This window comes from Trichosurus vulpecula, chromosome 1 (assembly GCF_011100635.1).
Source record: "Trichosurus vulpecula isolate mTriVul1 chromosome 1, mTriVul1.pri, whole genome shotgun sequence".
In the NCBI taxonomy this organism is placed as follows: Eukaryota; Metazoa; Chordata; class Mammalia; order Diprotodontia; family Phalangeridae; genus Trichosurus; species Trichosurus vulpecula.
The window spans coordinates 125270487-125294027 of record NC_050573.1 but is presented as its reverse complement, the minus strand read 5'-3'; the positions used below and the strand labels follow the sequence as shown (position 1 = coordinate 125294027).

Below are 23541 nucleotides of genomic sequence, written 5' to 3'. Positions count from 1 at the left end.
TGATTTTTTTAAAACCTTCCCAATGTGGAAAAATTACATGCTTGTTAGGAAATAAGAGAAAAATAGCTCAAACAATGCGGAGAGGTAGTATAGCCTAGTGAATATGGCAATAGACTTGGAGTCAGGGATACACTTGGGTTCGAATCCTGCCTCAGATGTTTACTGGCAACTCAGAAGAAGTCAATTAACACTTTGTTCCTCAGTTTCTTCATCTTTAAAATGAGGTGGTTGGACTTGATGGCCTAGAGGGTTTCTTCCAGCTCTAAATTCCTCAGTTTTTTTTCTAATAGGCAGGGTATAAGAAATTATTTGGTAAAAATTAAAGTTCTATAGAAGTGTGAGCTATTCTTTTTATAACAGAAACCAGGTTCTAAAAATTATTCCTGCCTTCTTTTTTATTTCCCTCCACTACGACTCACAGAATGAAAGAAAAGATAACTGGTCAAACAGGTCAAATCAGTCCTAACTCCCCTACTCCCATTTCTTGTGAAGGTCCTACATGTACCATACTGAGTATGAAAATAGGGTTCTCAATAAAGAAGATTCAGTCTCCCACAACATACAGAGCATTATAATCCTTTCAATGATAGCAGTTTGTTTAAAAAGAAAGAAAGCAACAGAGACAAAAGGGGGAAAAAACAGAACAAAACACAAAATTTTGAATAGGAGGTAGCTTCCTTTGACAAATCTTCAAAACATAGACCATATATGAAACTCTTCCATTGTTACTGCTGAGAAAGAAGTAATTCCAAACAAAATGAGTGTAAAACTACCAAATAGAGATTTTGCCACTGAGAGAGGGAATGATTTCACTAACTTCAGAGCAGGGTGTTCATAGGCCAGATACTGCTTCCCAAGAGAAATGATCCTAAATTAGTGAAACATTGGATTTAAAGCCTATTTTGAACCTAAGTGGAGTTCTGAATATTATACTAAAAAATACAGGAAGAGAAAGAGAGACAGACAGAAAGAGAGAGACAGAGATAGGGAACATGGTTATAGACATACTTTGGTATACAGATATATAAACCAAGAAGCTACTCATCATAAAATAGATTAATTAAGATTAATATATTCATTAGATATTACTAGATTAATTACGTTAATGTGTTTTTTGTTGTTGTTATTCAGTCATTGCAGTCACTTCTGACTTTTCGTGACCTCATTTAGTGATGTTTTGGCAAAGATAATGAAGTGGTTTGCCATGTCCCTCTCCAGCTCATTTTATAGATGAATAACTGAGGTAAATAGGGTGAAGTGACTTACCCAGGGTCACAAAGTTAGTAAGTGTTCAAGGTCAGACTTGAATTCAGGAAGATGAGTCTTCCTGATCCCAGGTCCAGTGCTCCATCCTCTGTATCACCTAGCTACCTCCACTGTAATTTTAAGCTACATTAAGACATGTGCTCAGCACTGAGAAGGTAACAGTCCCCCTCTACCCCGCCTTTGTCAGACCACATCTGGATTACCATGTTCAATTCTAGGTGCCACATTTTAAGAAGGACCTTGACAAACTAGAGAATATCCAGAAGAATGTGGAAAAGATAGCAAAAGTCCTTGAGAACACACGATATGAGGATCTATTGTAGGAATTGGGGAAGTGTAGGTTGGAGAAATAAAGATTTGAGACACATATCTTAACTGTCTTCAAGTTCTTGAAGAGCTCTTACATGAAAGACGATTTAGAATTGTCCTGCTTGACCCCAAAATGTTGAACAAGGAGAAATGGACAAAAGCCACAAAGAGAGAAATTGAATTTTGATATCAGTAAAACCCCCTTAACCATAAAAGTTATGCAAAAGTGGAATGGACGTCCATTGAAGGGAGACATCTCACTCCCACCATTCTCCACCAAAGGTGGTCTTTAAGCAAAAGCTGAATAACCATTTATCAGGTATATAGTAGAGACAATTTTGGCTCAGGCACAGGTGGGATTGGATGGTCTTGCTGAACTATGAAATTCTCTTATACAATATTAAGAAAGAAGAAGATAGTCACACTATTAGTTGTATTTTTTAAAAAAACAAAATCAAATAAACAGTCTCGACAGAGATATTTACTCAAATGAAACTCTGCTGTCTTCAATTCAGTCCAGATGACTATCTGGTGGCTTAGAAATGAAGCAACCTACAACCATGAATCATGGAGGTTTATGTATACAATGCTTCAAGGTTTTCAAAACTCTTCATATGTATTATCTCATTTTATCTACACAAGAGTCCTGTGTGGTATGATAGAAACAAAACAAAAGTATCTAACACTATTGCTATAATTTTGTTATTGCTAAAATTGAGTCTCAGTTTCTTCATCTGTAAAATTATCTACTGAACACATAGATTTGTAAAGAAACTTTTAAAAGCCTTAAAGAAATTTGTTTGTTTTTTTTTGAAATGTGAGTTTTGTCCTAAGCATATCTGGACAAAAAGGTGCATTGATCAGTTACATCTTACATTTCTAATCAAAAGTTAAAGTCTAGGTATGAAAATGGAAAATATTATCCTAGTTCACCTAGACGCTGCAGGTTAAAAGAATTCTATGGGTTGTCATTTTTCAAAGAGCATGCTAATTTTGCTTTTAAAGAATGATACTCTCAAACCTCCACTCCACAAACTTCATTTAACTCAAACAAAATTCAGTCAAGGTGGCTATCTTTGATTAAAGCAACTTGTCACTATGCATCATGTAGCAATTTATACATAACGCTTTAAGGTTTTCAGAAATCTACATACATACTATCCCATTTTTATCTTCACAACAGCCCTATTTTTTTTTAAAAAGCAAATACTTACATTTTACAGGTGAGGAAGTTGAGACTCAGAAAGGCTAAGCATCTCTTTCTTGGACATATAGCTATCACTTTCTTAGGTACAATGCAAATAAAATGAACATAAAATTACATAAATATATTTCATACTATGGGAGAATACAAAAAAAAAACAAAGCATGGGATTTGGCTAGTCTCAAAGGATCAATTGCACCCTTCTGCCTATAACGCTGGCCATATCTTTAGCATTTGTTACATTTGTTCTCAAGCATAAATATACTTAATGGCCCTTCAGAGTGAGCATATGGGATTGCTACTTCTTTACTGTATACTGTATCTCTAATTATGGCTAACAGAATCTTATTAATTTTAAGAATAATGCCAGTTCTGAACACAGCTCATCATTTCTAAATGAGATCCTTGGCAGAGACAGAAGATTACACCAACAGCTTAGAGGTATGCATTAAGTGAAAGAAATGGCATAAAAGCCAATAACAGATATTTTGACAAAACTAATTCCAACTATCTTAGTCAAAGCCTATAATATCTCAGTATAATTTTATGTTGTAAATCTTACATATTTATAATATATGCCACGAGTTTCTGTTATTATATTAATTGGTCTCAAAATGTTTTCGAATTGGGCTATAAAATTTATATTTCTTGATCAGGTTTAAGGATAATACTTGTTAGAAAGTTTAAAGTGAAAAAAGAAAGACTAAAGCTTGGTATTTTAATGAGCTCAAAATTATATGTAATTAAATTATAAGTAGAATAGCTATATTTTGGGGGGATAGTGTTTTTTGTGAGCAAAAGTATGAAAATGTTACAGAGAAGGAAGTTATTTTTCCCACATATTGTCTTTAATTTTCTCTTCAGGAAAAACTAAATCTTCCAAATAGGAAAAATGTTATAATAGCATACAACATGAGACAGTTAAGTTGAACTCACTGATCCCATTTTCTGATGCTAAAAAATTGGTTTCTGAAAATATGCAAAGTGAGGGAAATCACTGATTTACATAGAGTAAGTAGACCATCATTTTGGCTTTTATGGAAATAAAATAAAATGGAAAATTTCCTAGAATATAGGAACTGAAAGGAGCTTTGAACCCTAACTGCCCTCCCTCCCCATACCTTTTTAAATAATATAATATAAATATACCTTAAATAAGCATATTTCATGGATAATAATGACATAAAAACAAACCGATAATAGTATTGCTAATAGAGAATTTTCAATACTGAAATGGAGAATAATGAAAATCTGAAGTTTTATTAGGGAAATAAGCAAATAAACCTCATGATACGAATGCCAGTTAACACTTCAGGGATTAACTCAAGTTTTTTTCATCTCCAAGAACAACTTCAGCATTTAATCATAAAGGTTTTCCTGTATGATAATATACCACATTACTCTCTGGATTCACATCTCAACCAATTCCATTCTCTATACCCCCTGAAAAATTCAGTTTTCCTAAACATTTACTAAACAATTACTTTGTTATCTAGTTATTCCACTTGTGTTTATTTTATGGATTTTTTTGTCATCTACCTCATAAATCACAGAATCATAGAATGTGAGAAAGCTAAGATCAGTTCTAGAACCCCAATGAATCTCTCCTTCAATAAGTGGCCGCCATGCTAGCTTATGCAGTCCTTTAAACTCGATATACATCTGACTCACAAGTCATTTTTCAAGTTTCTCAGCATGAGGAAAAGCGAGAGGATCAAACTACAAATATGGGCTCATGAAATCAATGTTACTAAGGAGACTTTTATTTTCCATTAATATAAGAAAACAGCAATTGAAAACCTAAGAAGATATATTAAATGCATTCTGTTTGAAGACCAACATTGTCTATGTTACTGTTTCTTTCTGGTCCACGTAGAACATACTCATGAATCATAAGAATCTTTGAATCTCTGCACTGAAACAAGATAACACCAAGCATTTAAAATACCATCCACATTCAAATGCATGTCTTAAAATTGGAAGTCAGTTTGGTGGAAGCACACAGTAACTGAAAATTAACCTTTTGCCAAGAATATGTCACAACCAGATCTTAAAATTCTCTCAAAATTACACCACAACTTTATTTAATTCCACTCAACACATTATGAGTTTCTTCACAGAAATGGAATGACAGTAGTCTCCTTGACAGCAAACAATAAACAGTAAATTATTACTTTACAATATGTGTCCTCCTTCTCCTTCTTATACCATCCGCCTTCCAAAAAATATAAATATTAGAAAGAAAGGTAGGGAAATCTTGCAGCTGGCAAGTTTTTGTTCTCAATGAGGAAATTCTTAAATTCCGTACTACTCCAGACACTGAAGGATTAGAACCTAACTAGGGAAAACACAGGAAAATGGTAATAAACATTGCAGAGTAATCCACAGGAACCACGCTAGGTCTCAGTGTAGGTTTACTCTAGTATCCCATAATAAATGGAATTATTCTGTCCCAAACCTCCACTTGCACATCACACTTTCTATTATAGGTTAGTGGATTTTCCACAGGGAAAAATTCTATCTTTACTTTACTTTGAACTTAAAACTAGTTCTCTTCATTTCTGTTCCTTAATGGAATATGCCTATATGTAAAATTATATGTTGGCTACACCATATGATGTTACACAAAGCTGGAGCTGACTGGTGTGAGGGATTCTGCTGAGCATTTTATTCCGGTAAGTTTTCATCTGACAAAAGAAGTTATAGTTTGCTATCTCAAAAATATATAAATAAATGCAGCCATATGCTGCAACAATCTTTATGTTATAATGGATTTTACAGTATCCTAGTCCCCCTTCTGTTCAGATGTATATCTTTTTAAGAGAGAATTCAAAGTGGGAAAAGCCAAAAGGAAGAAAACTATCTAGGCTTGAGCTACTTCACTCACACCTTTCAATTTCTTGCATATGACTCTTAAATGAAGAGCTTCATTAAAATACTTAACATAAACTAGGCAAGTGTAAGCGTATGTGTGTATACATACACAAAGACTTGTTCACAAATGAAGAGCTGATAAAAGACATACAATATATTTGATACAATTAATCCTTGAAATCATGTGATTGTATATGTATCCACAGTTATACATAAATGTTTACGGATACACTTTCCAACATGTTTCCATCAGCAACCAAAAGCCCAATGGATTTAACTCTTTCCTGTCCAAAAGTTATTTTAATATCACTAAATTAAACACACACACACACACACACACACAAGAATTTTAAATACTTTATAGAAACTTTGTAACATCACTTTCAAGAACTGAAGTCACTTTAGAAGTGTAGTGTTAATTAAAAGCAGAAGAAACTACCATAAAGGGATTTTTTAAGTACCGTTCTATTTCATTATAGTTCAGATAGTAATATATTATAGTAAATCTCACGCAAGAATTCAAAATACCATTATATGTAGACAAAAAGTGTCACCAATTTAGTATAAAGGAGAATTTACTACAAAATAACAGATTTATTTTCCAGATTATATGTAAGTAATGATTTAAACACTTTGGGTTTAGGATATAAACTGTGATGAATACTTTCCCAAACTTACCTAAGTTTAAAAAAACTGAACTATAAACTTTACTTGAAAATTCATACAAGAGAATACTTCCATTGTCATTTTCTTTTCCGCTAAATAACTTAAGAGCTTTGTATCCTAGTTTAAAGATATTTTGAAAAGACTAAATTAGGAGTAAAATTCTGTGAATAAGATTTAACCTAAAATATTTCAACTGCATGTCCAACAACAATTGATAGTTTGTGAACTTCAAGAATTAGAATAACATAAAAACTGACATCATAATTCTGTTTTTAATTAATATTGCCCCCTAAATATAAGTGGTTATCTTTTTAGCTTACATTGGTTAGTTGATATTTTTAAAAGTAAAAATTGGGTAAATTATTTTATAAAAATAAATATTTACATTTAAATGTAAAATAAAGATAAACATAAAAATCTCTACAGTTTTCCTTCTTGAAAATGAATATGCTCTGAAGAACTTAAACGGTATGAAGAGAAAATTAACTACTCCCTATATTTCTCTCTGACCTGCTAAGAGCCATTACTGATGTGTACATGCAGGAATCTCAAACATATCACAAAAAATTGGTTGTTAATTTGTCCTACCATTTTTGTTTCACTTATCTGTTCAGAGCCAAAATCCTAACATATAAACTACATTTAGCAATTCTGATGTATTGAATCTTCATTGAATGGAATCCATATATGTCATGGTGTGATATAAAAATAATATCTGTAAGTATATAAGTGCCTTTATATTTCGTGAAATAAGCATTTTGTGAATGTTCAGGTGTCATTCATGCACCTTACACAGATGAGTACACTTGTTTAAAGTCATGATGTGCAAAGATAATACATAATTCAGAAGAGTGAATCATTGAGATCATTAGTACTACCTTTTCTGCAGATGAACTTTATCACATAGTATATAAATAGACTATTATATATTATTGTCTTAGTTATGTATGAACACTCTCTCTAGATGTGGCTCAATTTAAATTTGAAGCATATTGTTCTAGGAGGATACTAAAAATGAATCACACAAAATTACCAGGATCCTTACTGAATAATGGCATCATAGTTTATATTTTTTAGGTTTGTCGATTTGGGAAGTTAATGGCCTTATGTCCAAATTCTACATGGAAAAACAGCGTACGTGTGTGTGTTGTGTGTTTTGGTAGGGTTTGAGAAACTCTTCATGTCTCCCTCAGATAGGCAAAATATACAGTGAAACTTAAACATGCAATACCAGTCTTCATGTGGTTTATTGCTGTTTTATATATAGGACGTATGCTTGGGTATTATAATGCTCGAAGGAATAACAATGACTGCTTGTCAAGTTCAGCAAATATAACTTCAATGATAGAAAAGTGTCTGGTGTTTCTTATAACACCATATTTCTTATCTTCCAATAAATTGTCTTAAGTATATATTAACGTTAACAGATGAAAGGCATTTATTGAATGCAAAAGATCAAACAAAATCAGATAGAAGAATTTTTGATACATTTGCCCATTTTTACCTCCAAAACTTTAAGTGAAATATTTCTGAGTTTTAATTTTCAAAAAAATATTAGCAATTGAACATAGAAGCTAAATGCTAACTTGTGTTAAACCATTAGAAGTATTTTTCCACAGATTATTCCTATCACATCAATTACTTAGATACCAAGTTGTTATATTATGTTGCTTTATGAAATATGACATACAGCAAGCCTCAAAACCAGTATAACAAGCTTGGCAGATAACATCACATTTTGGTGACGCAGAGAATCCATCACCCTAGGGAAAACTACTTGGGTCAGAGTAGAGTAGCCTTTATAGGTTTCGTATTATTTCTATAACATTTTTGGATGATAAAATTGTAAATTATAACATTTACAAGATGTAAAAGAGATGTACTATGGTATGCTATCTATACACATACATACATATATGGGTATATATGCATATGTATGTATATATGTATGGTAGAAATGCAGCTCAAATAGTGAATTAATTGCTTCCTTCAACAAAAAGTTATTTTTTAAAGAAACAATATTTATGGGACCCTGACATAATTGAGATCTTTGTCATTTCAATAAATACAGAGATTAAGTGAAATATCATTAGCCAAATGATGAGTTCATTATTTTATATGCTATCCATATTTCAAACCCGCAGACCTTATAAAATAGGTCATATTCCCTTAAAAGCATTCACATTGAATACTTCAGACACTCAGGTAACGTATTTTAAGGCTTGTTTACCTTATACTGCATCTATATTATCTTCACTTACACAGAGGATATATATGTATTATATATAATATACAAAATATACAAATATATTTATATATCTATATCTATATGTCGCCAATGATTTAAACATATTTCAAATATCATGGTTATTTCAGGCATATTCAGATGTTTACATTGTTAGATCACCCCTTACTTTAGAAACATGTTACTGCCAACTGCCAAAAAAAAGTACACAAATCAAAATATGTTACCTTTGTTCAAACAATACTGCTGTTCATTACATAACAGAAACTGTCTTCCTTAATCTCTCAGGAACTGAGATACTGGTAGATTCTTGGAGTAGAGGAGATACAGAATGGTTTCAGGCAAAACTGAAGCATATTGTTTAAATAATCTTAAGGGGAAAGAATCTTTTGTGCACAACTGATGAATTTTTGTGTCATTTTCCTGAGAGCTTCAACCCCCCCCCCCCCATATTAGTAAACAAACAGCTGGTATGAAATTTACAACTCTCTCTCTCTCTCTCTCTCTCTCTCTCTCTCTCTCTCTCTCTCTCTCTCTCTCTCTCCTTTTCCTCAAATCATTATTGGTTTTTGCTCTGATTTTTGAAAATAGGAAACCAACATTCATTAAATTAAAATAAATGTTGGGCAAAGTTAGTGCTTCAAACTGATGTTTGCAAACTCAAAGAGAAAATAAATAAATAAACCCAGCCTCACTAAAACAAACCATTAGTATTTTGCACTACTGGTGTAAACTATAAAAATCTGAAGGACTTAAGTTGGCATCCCCCCCCCACCATGGCTTTCTTAGCGTGATTATCAAATGTTCAGCTCTCCAGATTTGACCATTTCTAAAGTATGTGAATATGAAGAGAACAAGATAAGAATCCCATAATATAAATCTAGACTCCGTAGGCTTTTCTGCATGCACCAAGTAAGATATCCTCTGTGTATTAAGTTCCATTAACAATAATAACAATTATTAGTTATTGTTAAAAATACCCTAAATACATTTTTCTTTAGTTCTGCATAACAGCCAATTCTCAGGTTATAGGATGTCTTAAATGTGCTTATGGAAGCAAATCTAAAAGAACTTTATGAGATTAAACTTGGGGTTAAAATTAGACACGGTACAAATTAGTATAGGGGCTTAAAGCCCAAAGCGGGTTAACATGAAAAATTTTGCTACTGAATTTTGTTATCCATCACATGGGGTGGGGCACCTCTGTCCTAGGGTGGAGTGTCTCCACTTAAAGAAGGAAAAACTGGCCCAAGATGATTTGGCCTTTGAAAATCTTTTCAACTTGCCAACTTATGAAGTTGTCCTGACGTCAATCAACATCACCTAGGTGTTTCTTGTCATACTCATACTTAGCTAGAGAAAGTTCTACTTGTTTGAGCAAAGACAACAGGAGATGAAAAGGTAATAAAAAAAGCAAATATTTTAAAAAAGTCTAGGAAACAAATAAGCAGAAATACATCATCTGTGATGTAAAAACAAGGGGAACATTTTTGTCTTATTTGTTAATGCTTCCAGTGTTAAAAAAAAAATACGCCACAAGAAATGCCGCATGCTTTCCTTCTTCTGCACTTAAAAATCATTAACATCACAGTTAGACTCACTAACAGGTGGAACATTCCTTTACAGAAATATACTCAGTGAATTGTCAATAGAGTTTACATTAATTTATTTATCTGGAATAAAACAAAACAAATGGTTTCTCAGAATGAAAAGAAGAGAATGAAACTCCAAAAGCCATCAAAAAACCCAATCCTCAAACTGTTAAGTTACTGTAACCTGAAATGCACCAGCCATCACAAAGAGCAATTGGAGAAATCCAGCAGAGCTCAGCAGGAAAGATTTTTAATAACAGATTGAAAAACAAGAATAAAAATAACTGCATCAACAGGGCCTTTCTTCCTCAGGCCACAAGCCCGTTTTTACTTGAATTAAAAAAAATGGTATTTTGGCCACTAAAACCAATCCAGAACATTATTAAAAGTTAAAAGCTACCAATTACTTCTGTCTGTTCTTTTAAAGCAAAGTTTGGCATTACGTCAGTTGGTTTAAAGAAAACAAGAAAGAGAGAAAGAAAGAGTAGGAGAGAAAGTTTCCTGCTTGTATAAACTAAACCACCAGGGAAGGTGTCTAGCCACTTGTAAAGCATTTACTGCAGGTTTTTAGAGTTAGAAACATTTTAAAAATTAAAAGTTTTTATTAAAAGCATATAGGAAAGAAATTTATCTTAGATTAGTTTGTCGATTTTTTTTAAAGAAAAAGATCATTTAATATCTTGATGACAACTTCTGCAAAAGAAAATAAATTCTAATGACGCTTTCAAAGCTTATCCAATACATGGATAAGTTCAAATGAGTTTTGATATTTGGGGTTGTACTTTAGAAAATGAAAACTGGACAGAAATAAAAGGATTCACTATAGAACTATTTCAGGTATCACGCTGATTTCTTTACCCAACTCTTGCCAATTCACACGAATTCACATTCTCTAGACATTTCTACAAAATCAGTTCTGGACTCACTATGAGCACAGATAACTCTGCCTAATTTACACTAGATCATGCTTTTAGTGATAAAACGTAGTAAGCCAAGAAGAACTTACTTATTTCACCTGTAATCTCAAACTTAACTGGGTGATAGTTTGATGTATGGACATATTACTAAAGTGTTACAAAAGCAATAATATGAACACATTTCCAGCAATGCCATATTTATATTGTATACAAAGAAGCAAATATTTTATTGATTTCACTTACATACATCTTTCTATGATGTGTAATTTAAAAAAAAATTTCCCCCCATTGAAATGTTGAATATTTAATAGCTACAAATTAGTTTAAAGCTTTTGAGTATGAGGTTGGTGATGATAACTTCAGCCTTCTTTTTAGGTACAAATAGTACTTTTAGAGGTTTTCAGTTCTTTCTATATGCATTTGAATTGTAAGTGTGCTTAGTGAGAAAAAAAAATCTATTCCCATTTGCCAAAGCTAAAATAAACCTTTCAAAACATCCTATGAGGTATATTATCATTCCACAACTATTATAATGATACTATTAAAAGAAGAATTAATTTCTTTCTTTAAGACAATTGCAAAGGACAAATTTACTTATCTTATGTATGTACAAAAATATTAAGACCGGGTCTAGATATGCTGTAATTAATTTTTCCAAAGATCAAGAGACCATTATTTATAAGGAGAATGAACGGAAAATCCAATTTAGAATTCACCATCAACATCATTAATATTTTTGAATACAGGTGGGGGGGAGCGAGTCTTGCCTGACAACTAAACAAAGTTTTAACCACAGAGGAAAAGCCTATAAAACTTTCTGTGAATACTTGCTTGCTTTTTTTTCAACCTGATTTTGACTTGTGAGGTGTAATATCTGAGATAGAAATTTCTGAGTTTATAGTTTCCTATGCCTGCCAAAAAAGATCCACACTAGTTGTCCTACGGAAACTAAATTAAGCAAAGGCAAATAGCAACTGGAAAGTTGTCAGTCTGTCAATGAATGGCTTTATTTTACACACTAGAAGAATATCTTAATCAGAATATATTTCAGCTGTGAGTCAGTGATTACATTTCAAGTTCATCACTTATCCCTAATATGTAGCTTTTTCTCTTTCCCTGTGAGCCTATACTTTAGCAACTTGCTCATAACTTTCATAAAGTTTTTCTATTTCTTGTTGTTATGCACAAAAGCTTTGTTGTAGTGTCATCATGAGTGTAACTATCAAAAAGTGACTACCTTAAAATCAAAATGATTCTTCTAAACCTTAAGAGGCTTAAAATCTGTCATAAATACCAATTTCAAAACAGGAATTAAGTTTGAGCTTCAGTAACATGCCTCTATTACTTTAAAAAAAATCATACAACTAACTTTTCAACAGTGTCTATTTACTTGGATAAAGATAAAGACGATAAGACAAGAGTTTATTAAAACAATACATGGTTGAAGTGGCTTAATATAAATCTGCAGGTCATTAACTGCAAATTTTGAATTATCCCTTTGCATACATAAAAAATGAAATAAGAATGTAACACTAAGATTTTAAAAAGCATCTTTCGCCACATATGCATTCATTCCCTTTCCCTGAGGATTATCATGATGTCTTCATAAAGTAAACGTGTATAATATGGAAATATCAATATACTCACAAAATTCAGTAGTTATGTGTGACACAAACTAAAATATCGCAAGAAGTTCTATTATTCAGTGAAGATTCACAGACTTATCTGGAATTTGATCTGTTATTTTTATACAATATAGGAAAATCCTGAATTCATAAAAAAAATAAAACTTCACTCAATCCAAATCATCTTGGACATTTTTAGTTCTAAAAAAATCTAAGCCCTTACAACTACATAGGACACTTTGTTTTAAGATTATATTTTAAAATAAAGTTTTAGGTGGTAGACAAAACTTTAAGAAGTACCCAAACATCAGCGTCCAAAAGCTAAAGGAATAGCTACAAAATATAAATCGGGGGTGGGAGGAAAAAAAGGAGAAACTTACTGTCTTGTCTATACCCATCAGCCTTGAATGAGTTCAATCATATTTATGATGTACATGTAAATATGTTATATTTACGTATACATGAAAAACATACTCATCTGTATATATCATAGAAACTGTAATACTTAGATGTGAGGCACTAGTTGTCTATTAGACTATTAGTCTGATTTTCAGAATGCCTGTTATTTAAAGAGATAAGTCAAAATCTTGATAATGTAAGTATGTATTTTTCCTCCTAGTTTTGCTTGTATGTTAACAATACCCAAAAATAATCCCATAACTTTAGCTACCTGATGGCTCTGTAGGTTATTAACTTCACAGATTTTTCAATAAAGGGCACTGTAAAAAGAAGAGGAAGAAGAAGAAGAAGAAGAAGAAGAAGAAGAAGAAGAAGAAGAAGAAGAAGAAGAAGAAGAAGAAGAAGAAGAAGAAGAAGAAGAAGAAGTAGAGATAAGGAAAGAGAGAAACTCAAAGGAGAATGGATTTGACTTGCTGGATAAATCAAGTCATTAATAAACTCTCACATAAAAGTTAAAAGTAAAATCTTTAAAATGCTAGTATTATTTCCAGACAGTGTTGTCAGCATGACAACTTACAGGAAATACTTCATTTTCTCATACAAGCCCTGTATTTATTCACAGCCTTGGCATACTATTAAAAAAAATTCTCACCGTTTTGGAGTTTGTTTGCTTTTTTACATTAATGTGGTGGAATATCTGAGACAGCTTTCTAGTTGAATGCACATCATGTAAGAACTTCAAAACAGTGAATGCAGTTCAGAAACTTTCATTCTCATTTCGTCCACGTCAAGCACTGGCTTTCACCATTACTTTCCTTCCTTTGCCCCCTTGCATTTCTAACTGGCAGTCTTTTCCAAATGATCAACTTTTCCTAAAACCAACAGGAAAGTAAGTAATTTGATGCCACCAAAATCCATAGATTTTTCACTTCATCGCTAAAGATTTTGATGGACTAGTTAGAGGTTCTTTGATTTCTTATTCTTTTTATCAGTCAAAGCAAGTAAAGTACAGGGCTTTGGTTATCATTTCTGGATGATTTTTGTCCCAGGCAGGCCCTGTCTGGATTGCCCCTTTGTACTTATTCTAACTCTCTGACCTCTTCTTCTCTTTTCCAGGTAAATTTAGAAAAGTTTAACAAATCTACTTAACTTATGCATAACTTAACTCTTCCTGACTTTATACTTCACATTTCCTCATTTAAAAGTTTACTGCCAATTTTTCAAAAACAGCATCAAATTGTAGAGAGAAAAGAAATAATCTTACTCAAATTTTATTTTACTTCATTTTTAAGCTTTCTTGCCCAGAACTTTCTAATGATCAAAACCCTGAAAGCTGAAAATATGAGGGTGGGAACGAAGAAGGGGGAGAATGGAGAACCTAATTTTACTAAGTCGAAGATCCGGTCTCAATCCCGAAAAACATAAATTGCTTTAAAGTCCTGAAGCCATAAAAGTTACTGCCTTCCCCGGGCAAACACCACCATCTCAGGCAGGTACTAACAAAAAAGCTCTCCAAGTCACAAAACAACTTCAAACAACCACCACCCCAGGTCCCATCCTCAAATTGCTCATAGGGTCCTAGAATGGTGGAGATATTTGGAGGCACAGTGGTGTCTGCCATGGCCCTTCAAAGATCCTTTTCCCAAGACCAACATCAAAGCCCAGGAGCACCAGCTTCAGAAGGCTGGGAGACTGCTTGCATAGCCCACCATGGGCTACTTAAATTCAAACTACTGTGGTAGCTTGTAATAATTAGCCCCACTGTCACCACTGCCCCCAACACACTTTCCCATCACGGACTAAATAGGAAGTATTCCTCTTTCTCACAGCCCCCATTCATTTAAAGAAGCGTCCCTTTCTTAAAGCCCTGTCATACAAAATGAAAATCGCAAAAGCAAAGTGGCCCAAGTCTCTAGAAACCACTCCCGGCAGAGACACCAGAATATGGGGACACTGTAACTCTGCCTTTAAAGAGAGAGAGAAAAAAGTTTTATGCCTGGGGTCTGATAGTTTTCTTAAAGCCACCCAGAATCAGGTCCTCCTTGCCATTTAGAGGACCAGGAAACGGACCCCATTCGCTCCCCCTCTCTCCTTTCAATCCTTCCCAACCCTGAAAAGTTTCTCTCAACTTACTACTCTTCATGATGGTCTCTAGTCTCTGCCCCGGTTGTCATGATTCCCATAAAACTTCCAGCAGCAGCAGCAACAGCAGCAGCAGCAGCAGCAGTAACAACAGCAGCAGCAGCAGCCTGGGCTATGACTGCAGCAGCTCCTCAGTTGCAACCTCCTCCTGCTCTTCTACTTTGCCCGATGGTAGGGAATTAAAATCAGAAAGAAAGAGACGAGGGGGAGAGGGGAACCGGGGGAAAGGGAGGGGGCGGGGGGGACATCAGCCCTGAAACTTCTTTTTTGGCAAATGGGGATTTGTTTTTCCTCCTCCTCAGCAGCTGAACTTGACCCTCCTGACTCCAGGGGCTACTGCAGTTTGAAGTCGCCAATTTCCAGGGCTCACATGCCTTTGACCCACCAAAACCGGGGGAGGGGGGAAGAGAAGGAAAGAAAAGAAAGGGGGAAAAAAGAAAGAAAACACACACGCATAAAAAAATGCATGTGAAATCCGAGAACCCTCTCTGCTTTGCTTTTTACTCTCTCTCTCTCTCTCCTTTTTGCAAAGAAAGTCACTTTTAATTCCCAATCCTCTTCTCTCAGCTCACCCACATTTCGCACACACAGAGAACACTTTAGCATGGCCACACTCAACGTGCGCAATATTATCTTACGTAGCGAGAAAGAAAAGCTGATTACCCCCATGCCTTTCTTTTTCCTCCTGCTGATCTCTCTCTCTCTCTCCCTCTTTGCCTTTTTTTCCCCTCCTCCTTACCTGTTGATTAATCGGCAATAATAACCTCAGCAGCCCGAAAGATGGTGGAGCGGTGGCTAGAGCCATGAACCGTCTTCTGTTGTTTGCAGAGTTGATCTTGGATTATTCGGAGGGGGGGGCGGGGGGGGCGGTGTGGAGGGGGGGAGAAAAAAAGGTTTTTCCTGCCTCCCCCCCTCTCCTTTCCCTCCCCCCCCTCTTTTAAAGAGAGAGAGAGAAAGAGAAAGGAAATAGATCTAGGATGTGCCTGATGTGGGTTTTTGGGTTTTGTTTTTTTTTTGCTTTTCTGTTTTAAAGAAGAAAAAAAAAAGCGAAAACCCAGGGTCTGGAGCAACAACAAGCACCAAAAAAGAGGAGGCTTTAGATTGCAGTGAGATCAGTTCTTTATCAGAAATGTTATCGCTTGTCAGGACCTCGAGCATTACGTCAGTTTCAAGACACCAACACTATTAATATCAAAGGAGCCTTCGCAGAGGAAAGCGCCACCCCAGCCTGAGCTCCCTTAAAGAGACAGTACCGCCGTCCCCGCCGCCGCCGCCGCCGCCGCCGCTGCCGCCTCCTGCAACTCCTCCTCCTGAGCCCTTCAAGGCAGCATCCGCTGCAGCCGCCAAGGGGGAAAGGACGGCTTTGGAGCAGACAATTATTACGAGTTTGAAAGAGCTCCACTGTAGTGGAACATCCGAAAGGGAAGCCACCCCCCTCCCCCCACACTCACATACACACACCCGGGCTTTCTTACTGTGATATTTTACACAACCCTATCTAAAAAGCTGGCCAGCCTCACTCTGCACCCTCCCCCCTCCCACTATATCTATATCTCTGTGGTAGTTAGGGGGGAAGGGGGGGCACTCTGAAAGTTTTATGGGAAATATGCAAAGCCATCAAGGACTTACCTTAAAGGGAGGACAAGAAAAGGGGGGGGGGAGGATGGGGGTGACTGAACTAATGTCAAGAAAGGACCCCGAGACTGATGCTATGATTTAAAAGGAGGGGAGGAGTTCTATGAAAGTTAAGTCTTTTAAAATTTTTATCTTACTTTATTTGCTTTCTCTTCTTCTCCTACCCCTTTATTAAAACTACACAGGATTTATGCGTGTGTATCTGTGTTTGAGAGAGAGATAAAGGAATCTAAGGCCACCTCCTTGGTGGTTAGTGTTTTACTTGCATTTTATTACTAGAGAGCTGGGACAGAACAACTTGAACTTTTTCCTAAGTTGGAAAAGTGCAGAGGGATGTTACTGGGGTTTTCTGATCTAAGGATACCTCTCTGGGTTAAGTTCAGGGATTCCATCAAGCAAATAAAATTGGAATGTCTTTCCAGTATTAATAGAGATGAATAGTTATTTTTTGGCTTTTCTATTAACAGATGAGGAGCCATGAATAGACTTTTAAAGACTTTTAAAAATATATTTCACATTTTTATTTGAGAACACTGATTGTTTCTAATCAATTTCCTGACAATGTTTCTGAATGTGATGTTTTTCACCTCTAAACTCATCGGTGTGTAAAAAATTACCATGAATATTCAAACCATAGTAGGTGTTAAAAAAATAACTAAACATTTATTGGGCATTTGGACATAATTTTTCTCACTTGGATGACTTTAAGTGACATGTTTTTCCTCTATACAAGTCATTTTGAACTAATTTTGTGCTAAATGGAGAAACAGCTTATTAAAATTATGAAGTGATTTAAAATAGAAATTAAAAAGGCAAAATCATGAAAATGTTAGGTAAAAATGAAGTAATTTCCTCAAAAAATATTTTCCCCAGAAAGTAGTTCTTTTTTCTTTTTTTACAAGGGAGATGGTAAACATATTTTGTGATATAGACTATCTTCTGAGATGAAAAAGCAAATCAAATGTAAATTAGAAAACTGAAGCATATGTCTTTTAGAGTCATCATCCTATTCTTGTATGGTCTCCATTTGTGTTTATTGCATACCTAGACAGGCAGATTTGTTATGTGATTCCTTTTTAGTACACGTTTATCCCCTAAGTATTTTTGTAAGGTGTCTATTACACTCTTTATGGGTAAAAGGGCAATAATTCATTTGGAATAGAGAAACTTGTCAAGTGAAAGGGGTAGTCAAAATACAATTTCACAATCAGGCACACAATATATTCCCTGAAGGTGGGATAAGAACACTAACCACTTACATGCATAGAACTACTCATATATTATCATCAATTGAAATTAATTTTGGAACAGTTACATTTATACAATATATATTATATAAAGTACAGAATGAACGGAAAATTAATATCAAAATCTTCAGTAAATCTTACAGTCTGCTACTAATAGCCATCTGCATACTAATACACTGGAGTCATTTAATATCGTCAACCAGCAATTTCCACAGTAAAAGACATTTATATTTTTAAAATAGACCTTTTATTTTTTTAAAGCTATAAATGAAATTGTTGACCTATATGGAAATATGTGTGGCACCTCAAGAAGAATTGTATGCAAAAAGAAAGACTGGAGTAAGACATTCATTTGCCATGACATACTTAAAAGTTTGATTTATGGAGTGTGTCTACCATATAAATACGAGGTAACAGACTTTAAATTATGTTTCTGATAATTACCAGGCTACCCCCCCAAAAAAATTTATGTGCTAAAGGGTTAAAATACTAAAGACGACGGGAGCTGTTATTTGAATAATATTATCTGAGGCTAGAGCATCTTAGGAGCAAGGTTTAAATAGTAAATATATAACAAGAGCTGTCTTCCTATACCCTCCTCTATGCTCCTTCCAAAAAAAAAAAAATCTTCCATAGATATACTGTATTGGTAGAATAAATTTTAAAAGAGTTAAGTGAGCTTCTTAGTTCTCCCTATTTCCAACTTAACTTGTAAGAATGCAAATCTTATTTATAGTAAATATTCAATGATTAAATAAATTGGCAAAATTAAATTACATGCCTTCAAAAGGACAAAAGCTTTGAAATGACCTGCATTTTTATACCTGTAATAATGTAAAACCCTACCAACAAGTACACCCTAAATTATATATTATACAAAAAGGCAAGACCAATTGTCTAAGGGTCAATTATGTCCCTTAAATGAAAGGCTAAAGTGACACTTCAGGTACTAACACCCATCAGTGCTGTTCATGATCACTGAAAATTGAAGCTTTAATAAATACTGTTTCACAAACTCGATGATACTAACATTTCCCTGAAAAAAAGGAAAATCTATGCAAGTTGCTTTCTTTCTATATTTCAAGTTAAAGTAAAGCAGATCAAGATGATGTCAATATCAATCCATTTACATTGACCACAAAAGATCTGTAGAGAACTTAATAAAAGCACAAAATATTTTCATAAACCTTTTCAGGCAAATTACTTATTTATTTATGAAATAATTTATGAAGAAAATTTTTACCTCATGCTTTAGATATATTGCATATGCTCATGATTGACACAATATGTTCAAGCTCAAAGGCCTTCCTAACCCTTTTTTTTATCCTAGTAGGAATATTTCAAAACAACTAACTAATACAATGAGGTCATAATTGTTTGACAGTTGTTTTCAATATATAAAATAAGTTGTGTATATTGTTTTTCTTCAAATATTTGTTGATTTGTTTTTATAAATATACTGTCTTGACATTTGCATGTCACAAAATAGATTAAGGGAATATTAAAGGTTTATTTACATTTATTATTTTCTGTTGTCAAACAAATGCAAAGCACTTAAAGCCATTCTTTTATTTTGTTTTTATTTGAAATTCATTTCTGTACAGTGGTTAAAATGCCAACTTGTGCTTTTTTGTGACAGGACAGAAAATAAAGCATAAATTAAGAAAAATCTAAAAGCTAACAAAAGAAACACCGATCTACTTAAACAGAGGGAAGCAGAAATAACTTCTTTATAATCCTTCCTATTTCCTTTAACTCTGGGATAATCTTTATTGGATGGGCCACTGTTAGAATGATTCCTTATGGTGGATAAAGCCCATTATTTATCAAGATGACATAACATGCCTTTCCTGCCTTATTATTTAAATGTCCCTTTTCCCCCTTTTCTTGTAGTTTATTCAGTGTAGATACAAAGAGGGATTAGCAGTTAAGCACAAGCATACTTGTTTTACAATTCCAACCTTTTAGCACATAACTTACTTACTTACAGTACTAGTGCCTGTAATCACAATGATTTTACCTGATGGAACATGCATTTCAGAAATGTAATCCAACTGTTTACTCTAACACGTCATAAATAGCAATTCTTTTCAGAACCCTCAGAGATTGACAACCCTGCTCCTAAATGCCTTTTGCTTTAGCACACATCATCAAGAAAACATTTATGTATTATTCTCCTTCTGGTTAGCACTATATCATACGATTTTAGTATAGTCTACTTTGCTTTCCAGTATTTCATAATGAGTCTTTCAGAAGCATTTACTTCAGCACTGTGCACTCTTTCATAGCAAGAATTACAACAGAAGTAATATCAAGGAAAAGTTTTAGTGGGTCCTTTTTTCCCCTTCCAAATCCATATCCTACTTCCTTAAAAATAAAAATCAGTTTCTGACTATTTTCATTTCTAAAATGTATCTTTAGACTTAGCATCCCTGACTGTAATTATTTAAAATAAATTCACGTTTAAGCACCTCATATCTAGTATTCCAGTTCTCATTTACATTTGCCAAAACCTCTTTGGCCTCATCAGGCAAATGTCTAGTTGGACAGATGGGCCTTGCATTCTACCTTAAAAGTCGAAAGTGTGGGTTTCATTGAAACCAGAAGAAAAACAAATTTCTAGTGTGGACTTATCCCAGGAAAAAATCTGACCGAAGATCCCCTGTGTAATAACAATGATCCTAATAATTATCATCATTTCCACTACACCTAGTTTGTAGCTATTATTATTTTTAAATATTGAACATCAACCATATTGCCAAAGCTGAGGTGGACACAAAATTTGATAGACTCATTGGCATTTATTAATAGCAGTTTGACTTACCTCAAACTTAATAGTAAAGAAGAAGAAAAAGAAACATCGCCAAGGGAACCCAAACCCAACTCTTTATGCCCTCATGGATTCCAAAAGTCTTCCCCTCCCCCCATCCTTCCTTTAGAAGCACACACTATGGAGCCCAGGTCTTACATGCTCCATGTGGCCATGCCTTTGTGCATATGAGCTGCTTTGCCATGTACCAGTTGAAACTTCTGGGTGGTCTCCACAGTGCTCCATCTCACTCAGCAGCACATTTTTGGCAAAGTTTCATAGAAGACTTTTGTCCTCATTATCATTCATAAGAAAGGCTGTAAGTTAAGATTCACAATTCCTCCTAAAAATAGTAGATTAAATGATAGATGGCAAAAAGTAGGCTCTAAAATATGGCATAAGGGATAAGGAGGAGAGCATAGAATCAAAGGATTATGGATCGATATGAAAGGTTCTGTAGGACATGAGTAGAAGTAGAAGCCTGAATCATGGGTGTAGGGGAAGTGAGAAAGAGAATACCATCTCTTTAAATCTCCTACATATGACTTCAATACTCAAATGGATATGAGATTTCGTCAAATCAGGTACCCCTCGTATTACTAATTACCAATTATTATTCTATCTTATTGTATATCATTCAAGACCTTGCATTCCTGAAAGCTTTGTGATAGTTTAAAAGTAAGCATGACATACAGAGTTAGCCTTGAGCCAAAACAAAGATCTGGGTTCAATTCCTACCTGTGATTTATACTGGCCTTGTAACCTTAAAAATTCATGACCTCTGTACTCTTGGCAACTAAGACTAAGTTTTAGGGAAATTTTATATTTTGGCACACAGAGTTTCCTCACTTGAGGATGTTCTCTTTTTCAATGAAATCACAGGTCTAGTTACCTATTCCTTTTGACAGCTGACTGATGTGATTTCACTAACACAGAGAAATCCACAAACCAAAACAGGTTAGCATCTTCTCTGAAATGTCTGGTCTTAGACAGTGGACTGTAATACTGAGAAGTTGAGTGACTTGCCGGGATCACACAGACAACATATATCAAAGGTAGAACTTGAACCCAGGTTTTCTTGGTTTTGAATCCAACTCTCTGCCATGTCTGTGCTAATTCCTCACATGTATCTATAAATCTCAAGTCCCAACATTAAGAGATTGCAAGCACCCTAAAAGATTATATGTGAAGTAGCACTTGCCTGGTTTCCCTTATTGAAGTATTTGTTTTTCTATGTAGAAGAAAAGTGATATTTCCTAAAGATCACATACATACCTATTAAAGCACCAAATTTTGAGTGGAAATGGTTAGTCATCAAAAAATCCATCTAGATTATTGAAAGACTTGGGTGGGGCAGCTAAGTGGCAAAGTGGATAGAGCACCAGTCCTAGAGTCAGGAAGACCTGAGTTCAAATTTGGCCTCAAACACTTACTAGCTGGGTGCCCCTGGACAAGTCATATAACCCCAACTGCCTTGCAAAAAATAAAAAAATAAAAAGTGAAATGAAATTATAGGATCAGAGGAAGACTTCTAATACTTTTAATGGATCCTCTATGAAGCATTTAAGTGTAGACAAAAATCTCATAGAATGAGTGGGTGTTCAGAGCCTGCAATCTGCATCACTGGGGAGGATATAGACATGAATGATGAAACAGATTTATTAAAGTATTGAACTGGCTATCTAGAGCTGGAATAAATAGATGTAGCAGTAATTTAACTAGATAGATGAATTAGCTTGGGAATAACAAAAAGAATAATTTAGGTTAAGGAGTGTCATAGAGCAAGAAGCCACTGTTATTTTTAACTACTGCATTGTCCTTGAGTGTTCTGATCAGAAGATATTGTCTATTTGTATAGTAAAGCTCTAGAGATAGAACCATCAGTTGTGGGTTGTGTGTCCTAGGACAAATCACACCAATCCAGTGTCCTTTTCCCTTTCCATGTCCCTCTTGTCTATCTATACATTTCCTCACCTCTGTGTATTACAAATACACAAGTGCCACTCTTGCTGCCATCTCCATGCTTTTGCCCTGACTCTTTCACCATATTTAGAATGATCTCTCTTTACCTGCACCTCTTAGAACCCTTGCCTTCTTTCAGGATGCAGCTCACATTCCACCTTTTGCCTTCCCTTACTGTCTTTCCCTCCAGAGTTACCCTCCATCTATTTTGCACGTATCTCATAATACCTATTTATGTACATGTTGTTTCCCCATTAGAATGTAAGCTCCTTGAGGGTAGGGGCTCTTTATGCTTTTAAGCAACAAACAATAAGTGCTTAATAAATGCTTGCTTTATGGCTTGGGTTAAGTCTGGCATCAGTTTACCTATCCAGAATTAATTCATGCAATTTCTCTTCTAGGAGTATACATTGTACTCCACCAGGACAATTCTTTATCTCCTTTCTTATCTGTCCCTTCCCAGTTAGGTGCTTTGCCCACATGGTTCTCTCATGCTTTTAATGGATGTCCATACCCCCAAAGGCATTTGTTGATGTCATTTCTTATAAAGTCCAATTAAGTTGCTACCTACTCCATGAAGTTTTCCATAAAGTTGACCCCTTCTTCATATTGAAAGTATCTCTCCCTCCTCAAATTTCTCATAACACTT

General features: G+C 34.6%; 1 protein-coding gene across 1 annotated transcript in view; it reads right to left on the bottom strand.

The window, feature by feature from the left end:
* The window catches only part of TRPS1 (transcriptional repressor GATA binding 1), a 108781-nt gene extending 85804 nt beyond the window's left edge, over positions 1-22977 (bottom strand). Inside the window, exons 1-2 of the mRNA XM_036741952.1 lie at positions 22905-22977; positions 16493-16600 (exon numbers count right to left, since the gene is read on the bottom strand). Coding sequence (XP_036597847.1) covers positions 16493-16600; positions 22905-22977 — 181 coding nt within the window. The remainder of the gene's footprint in view (positions 1-16492; positions 16601-22904) is intronic.
* Between the last annotated feature and the right edge of the window lie 564 nt (positions 22978-23541).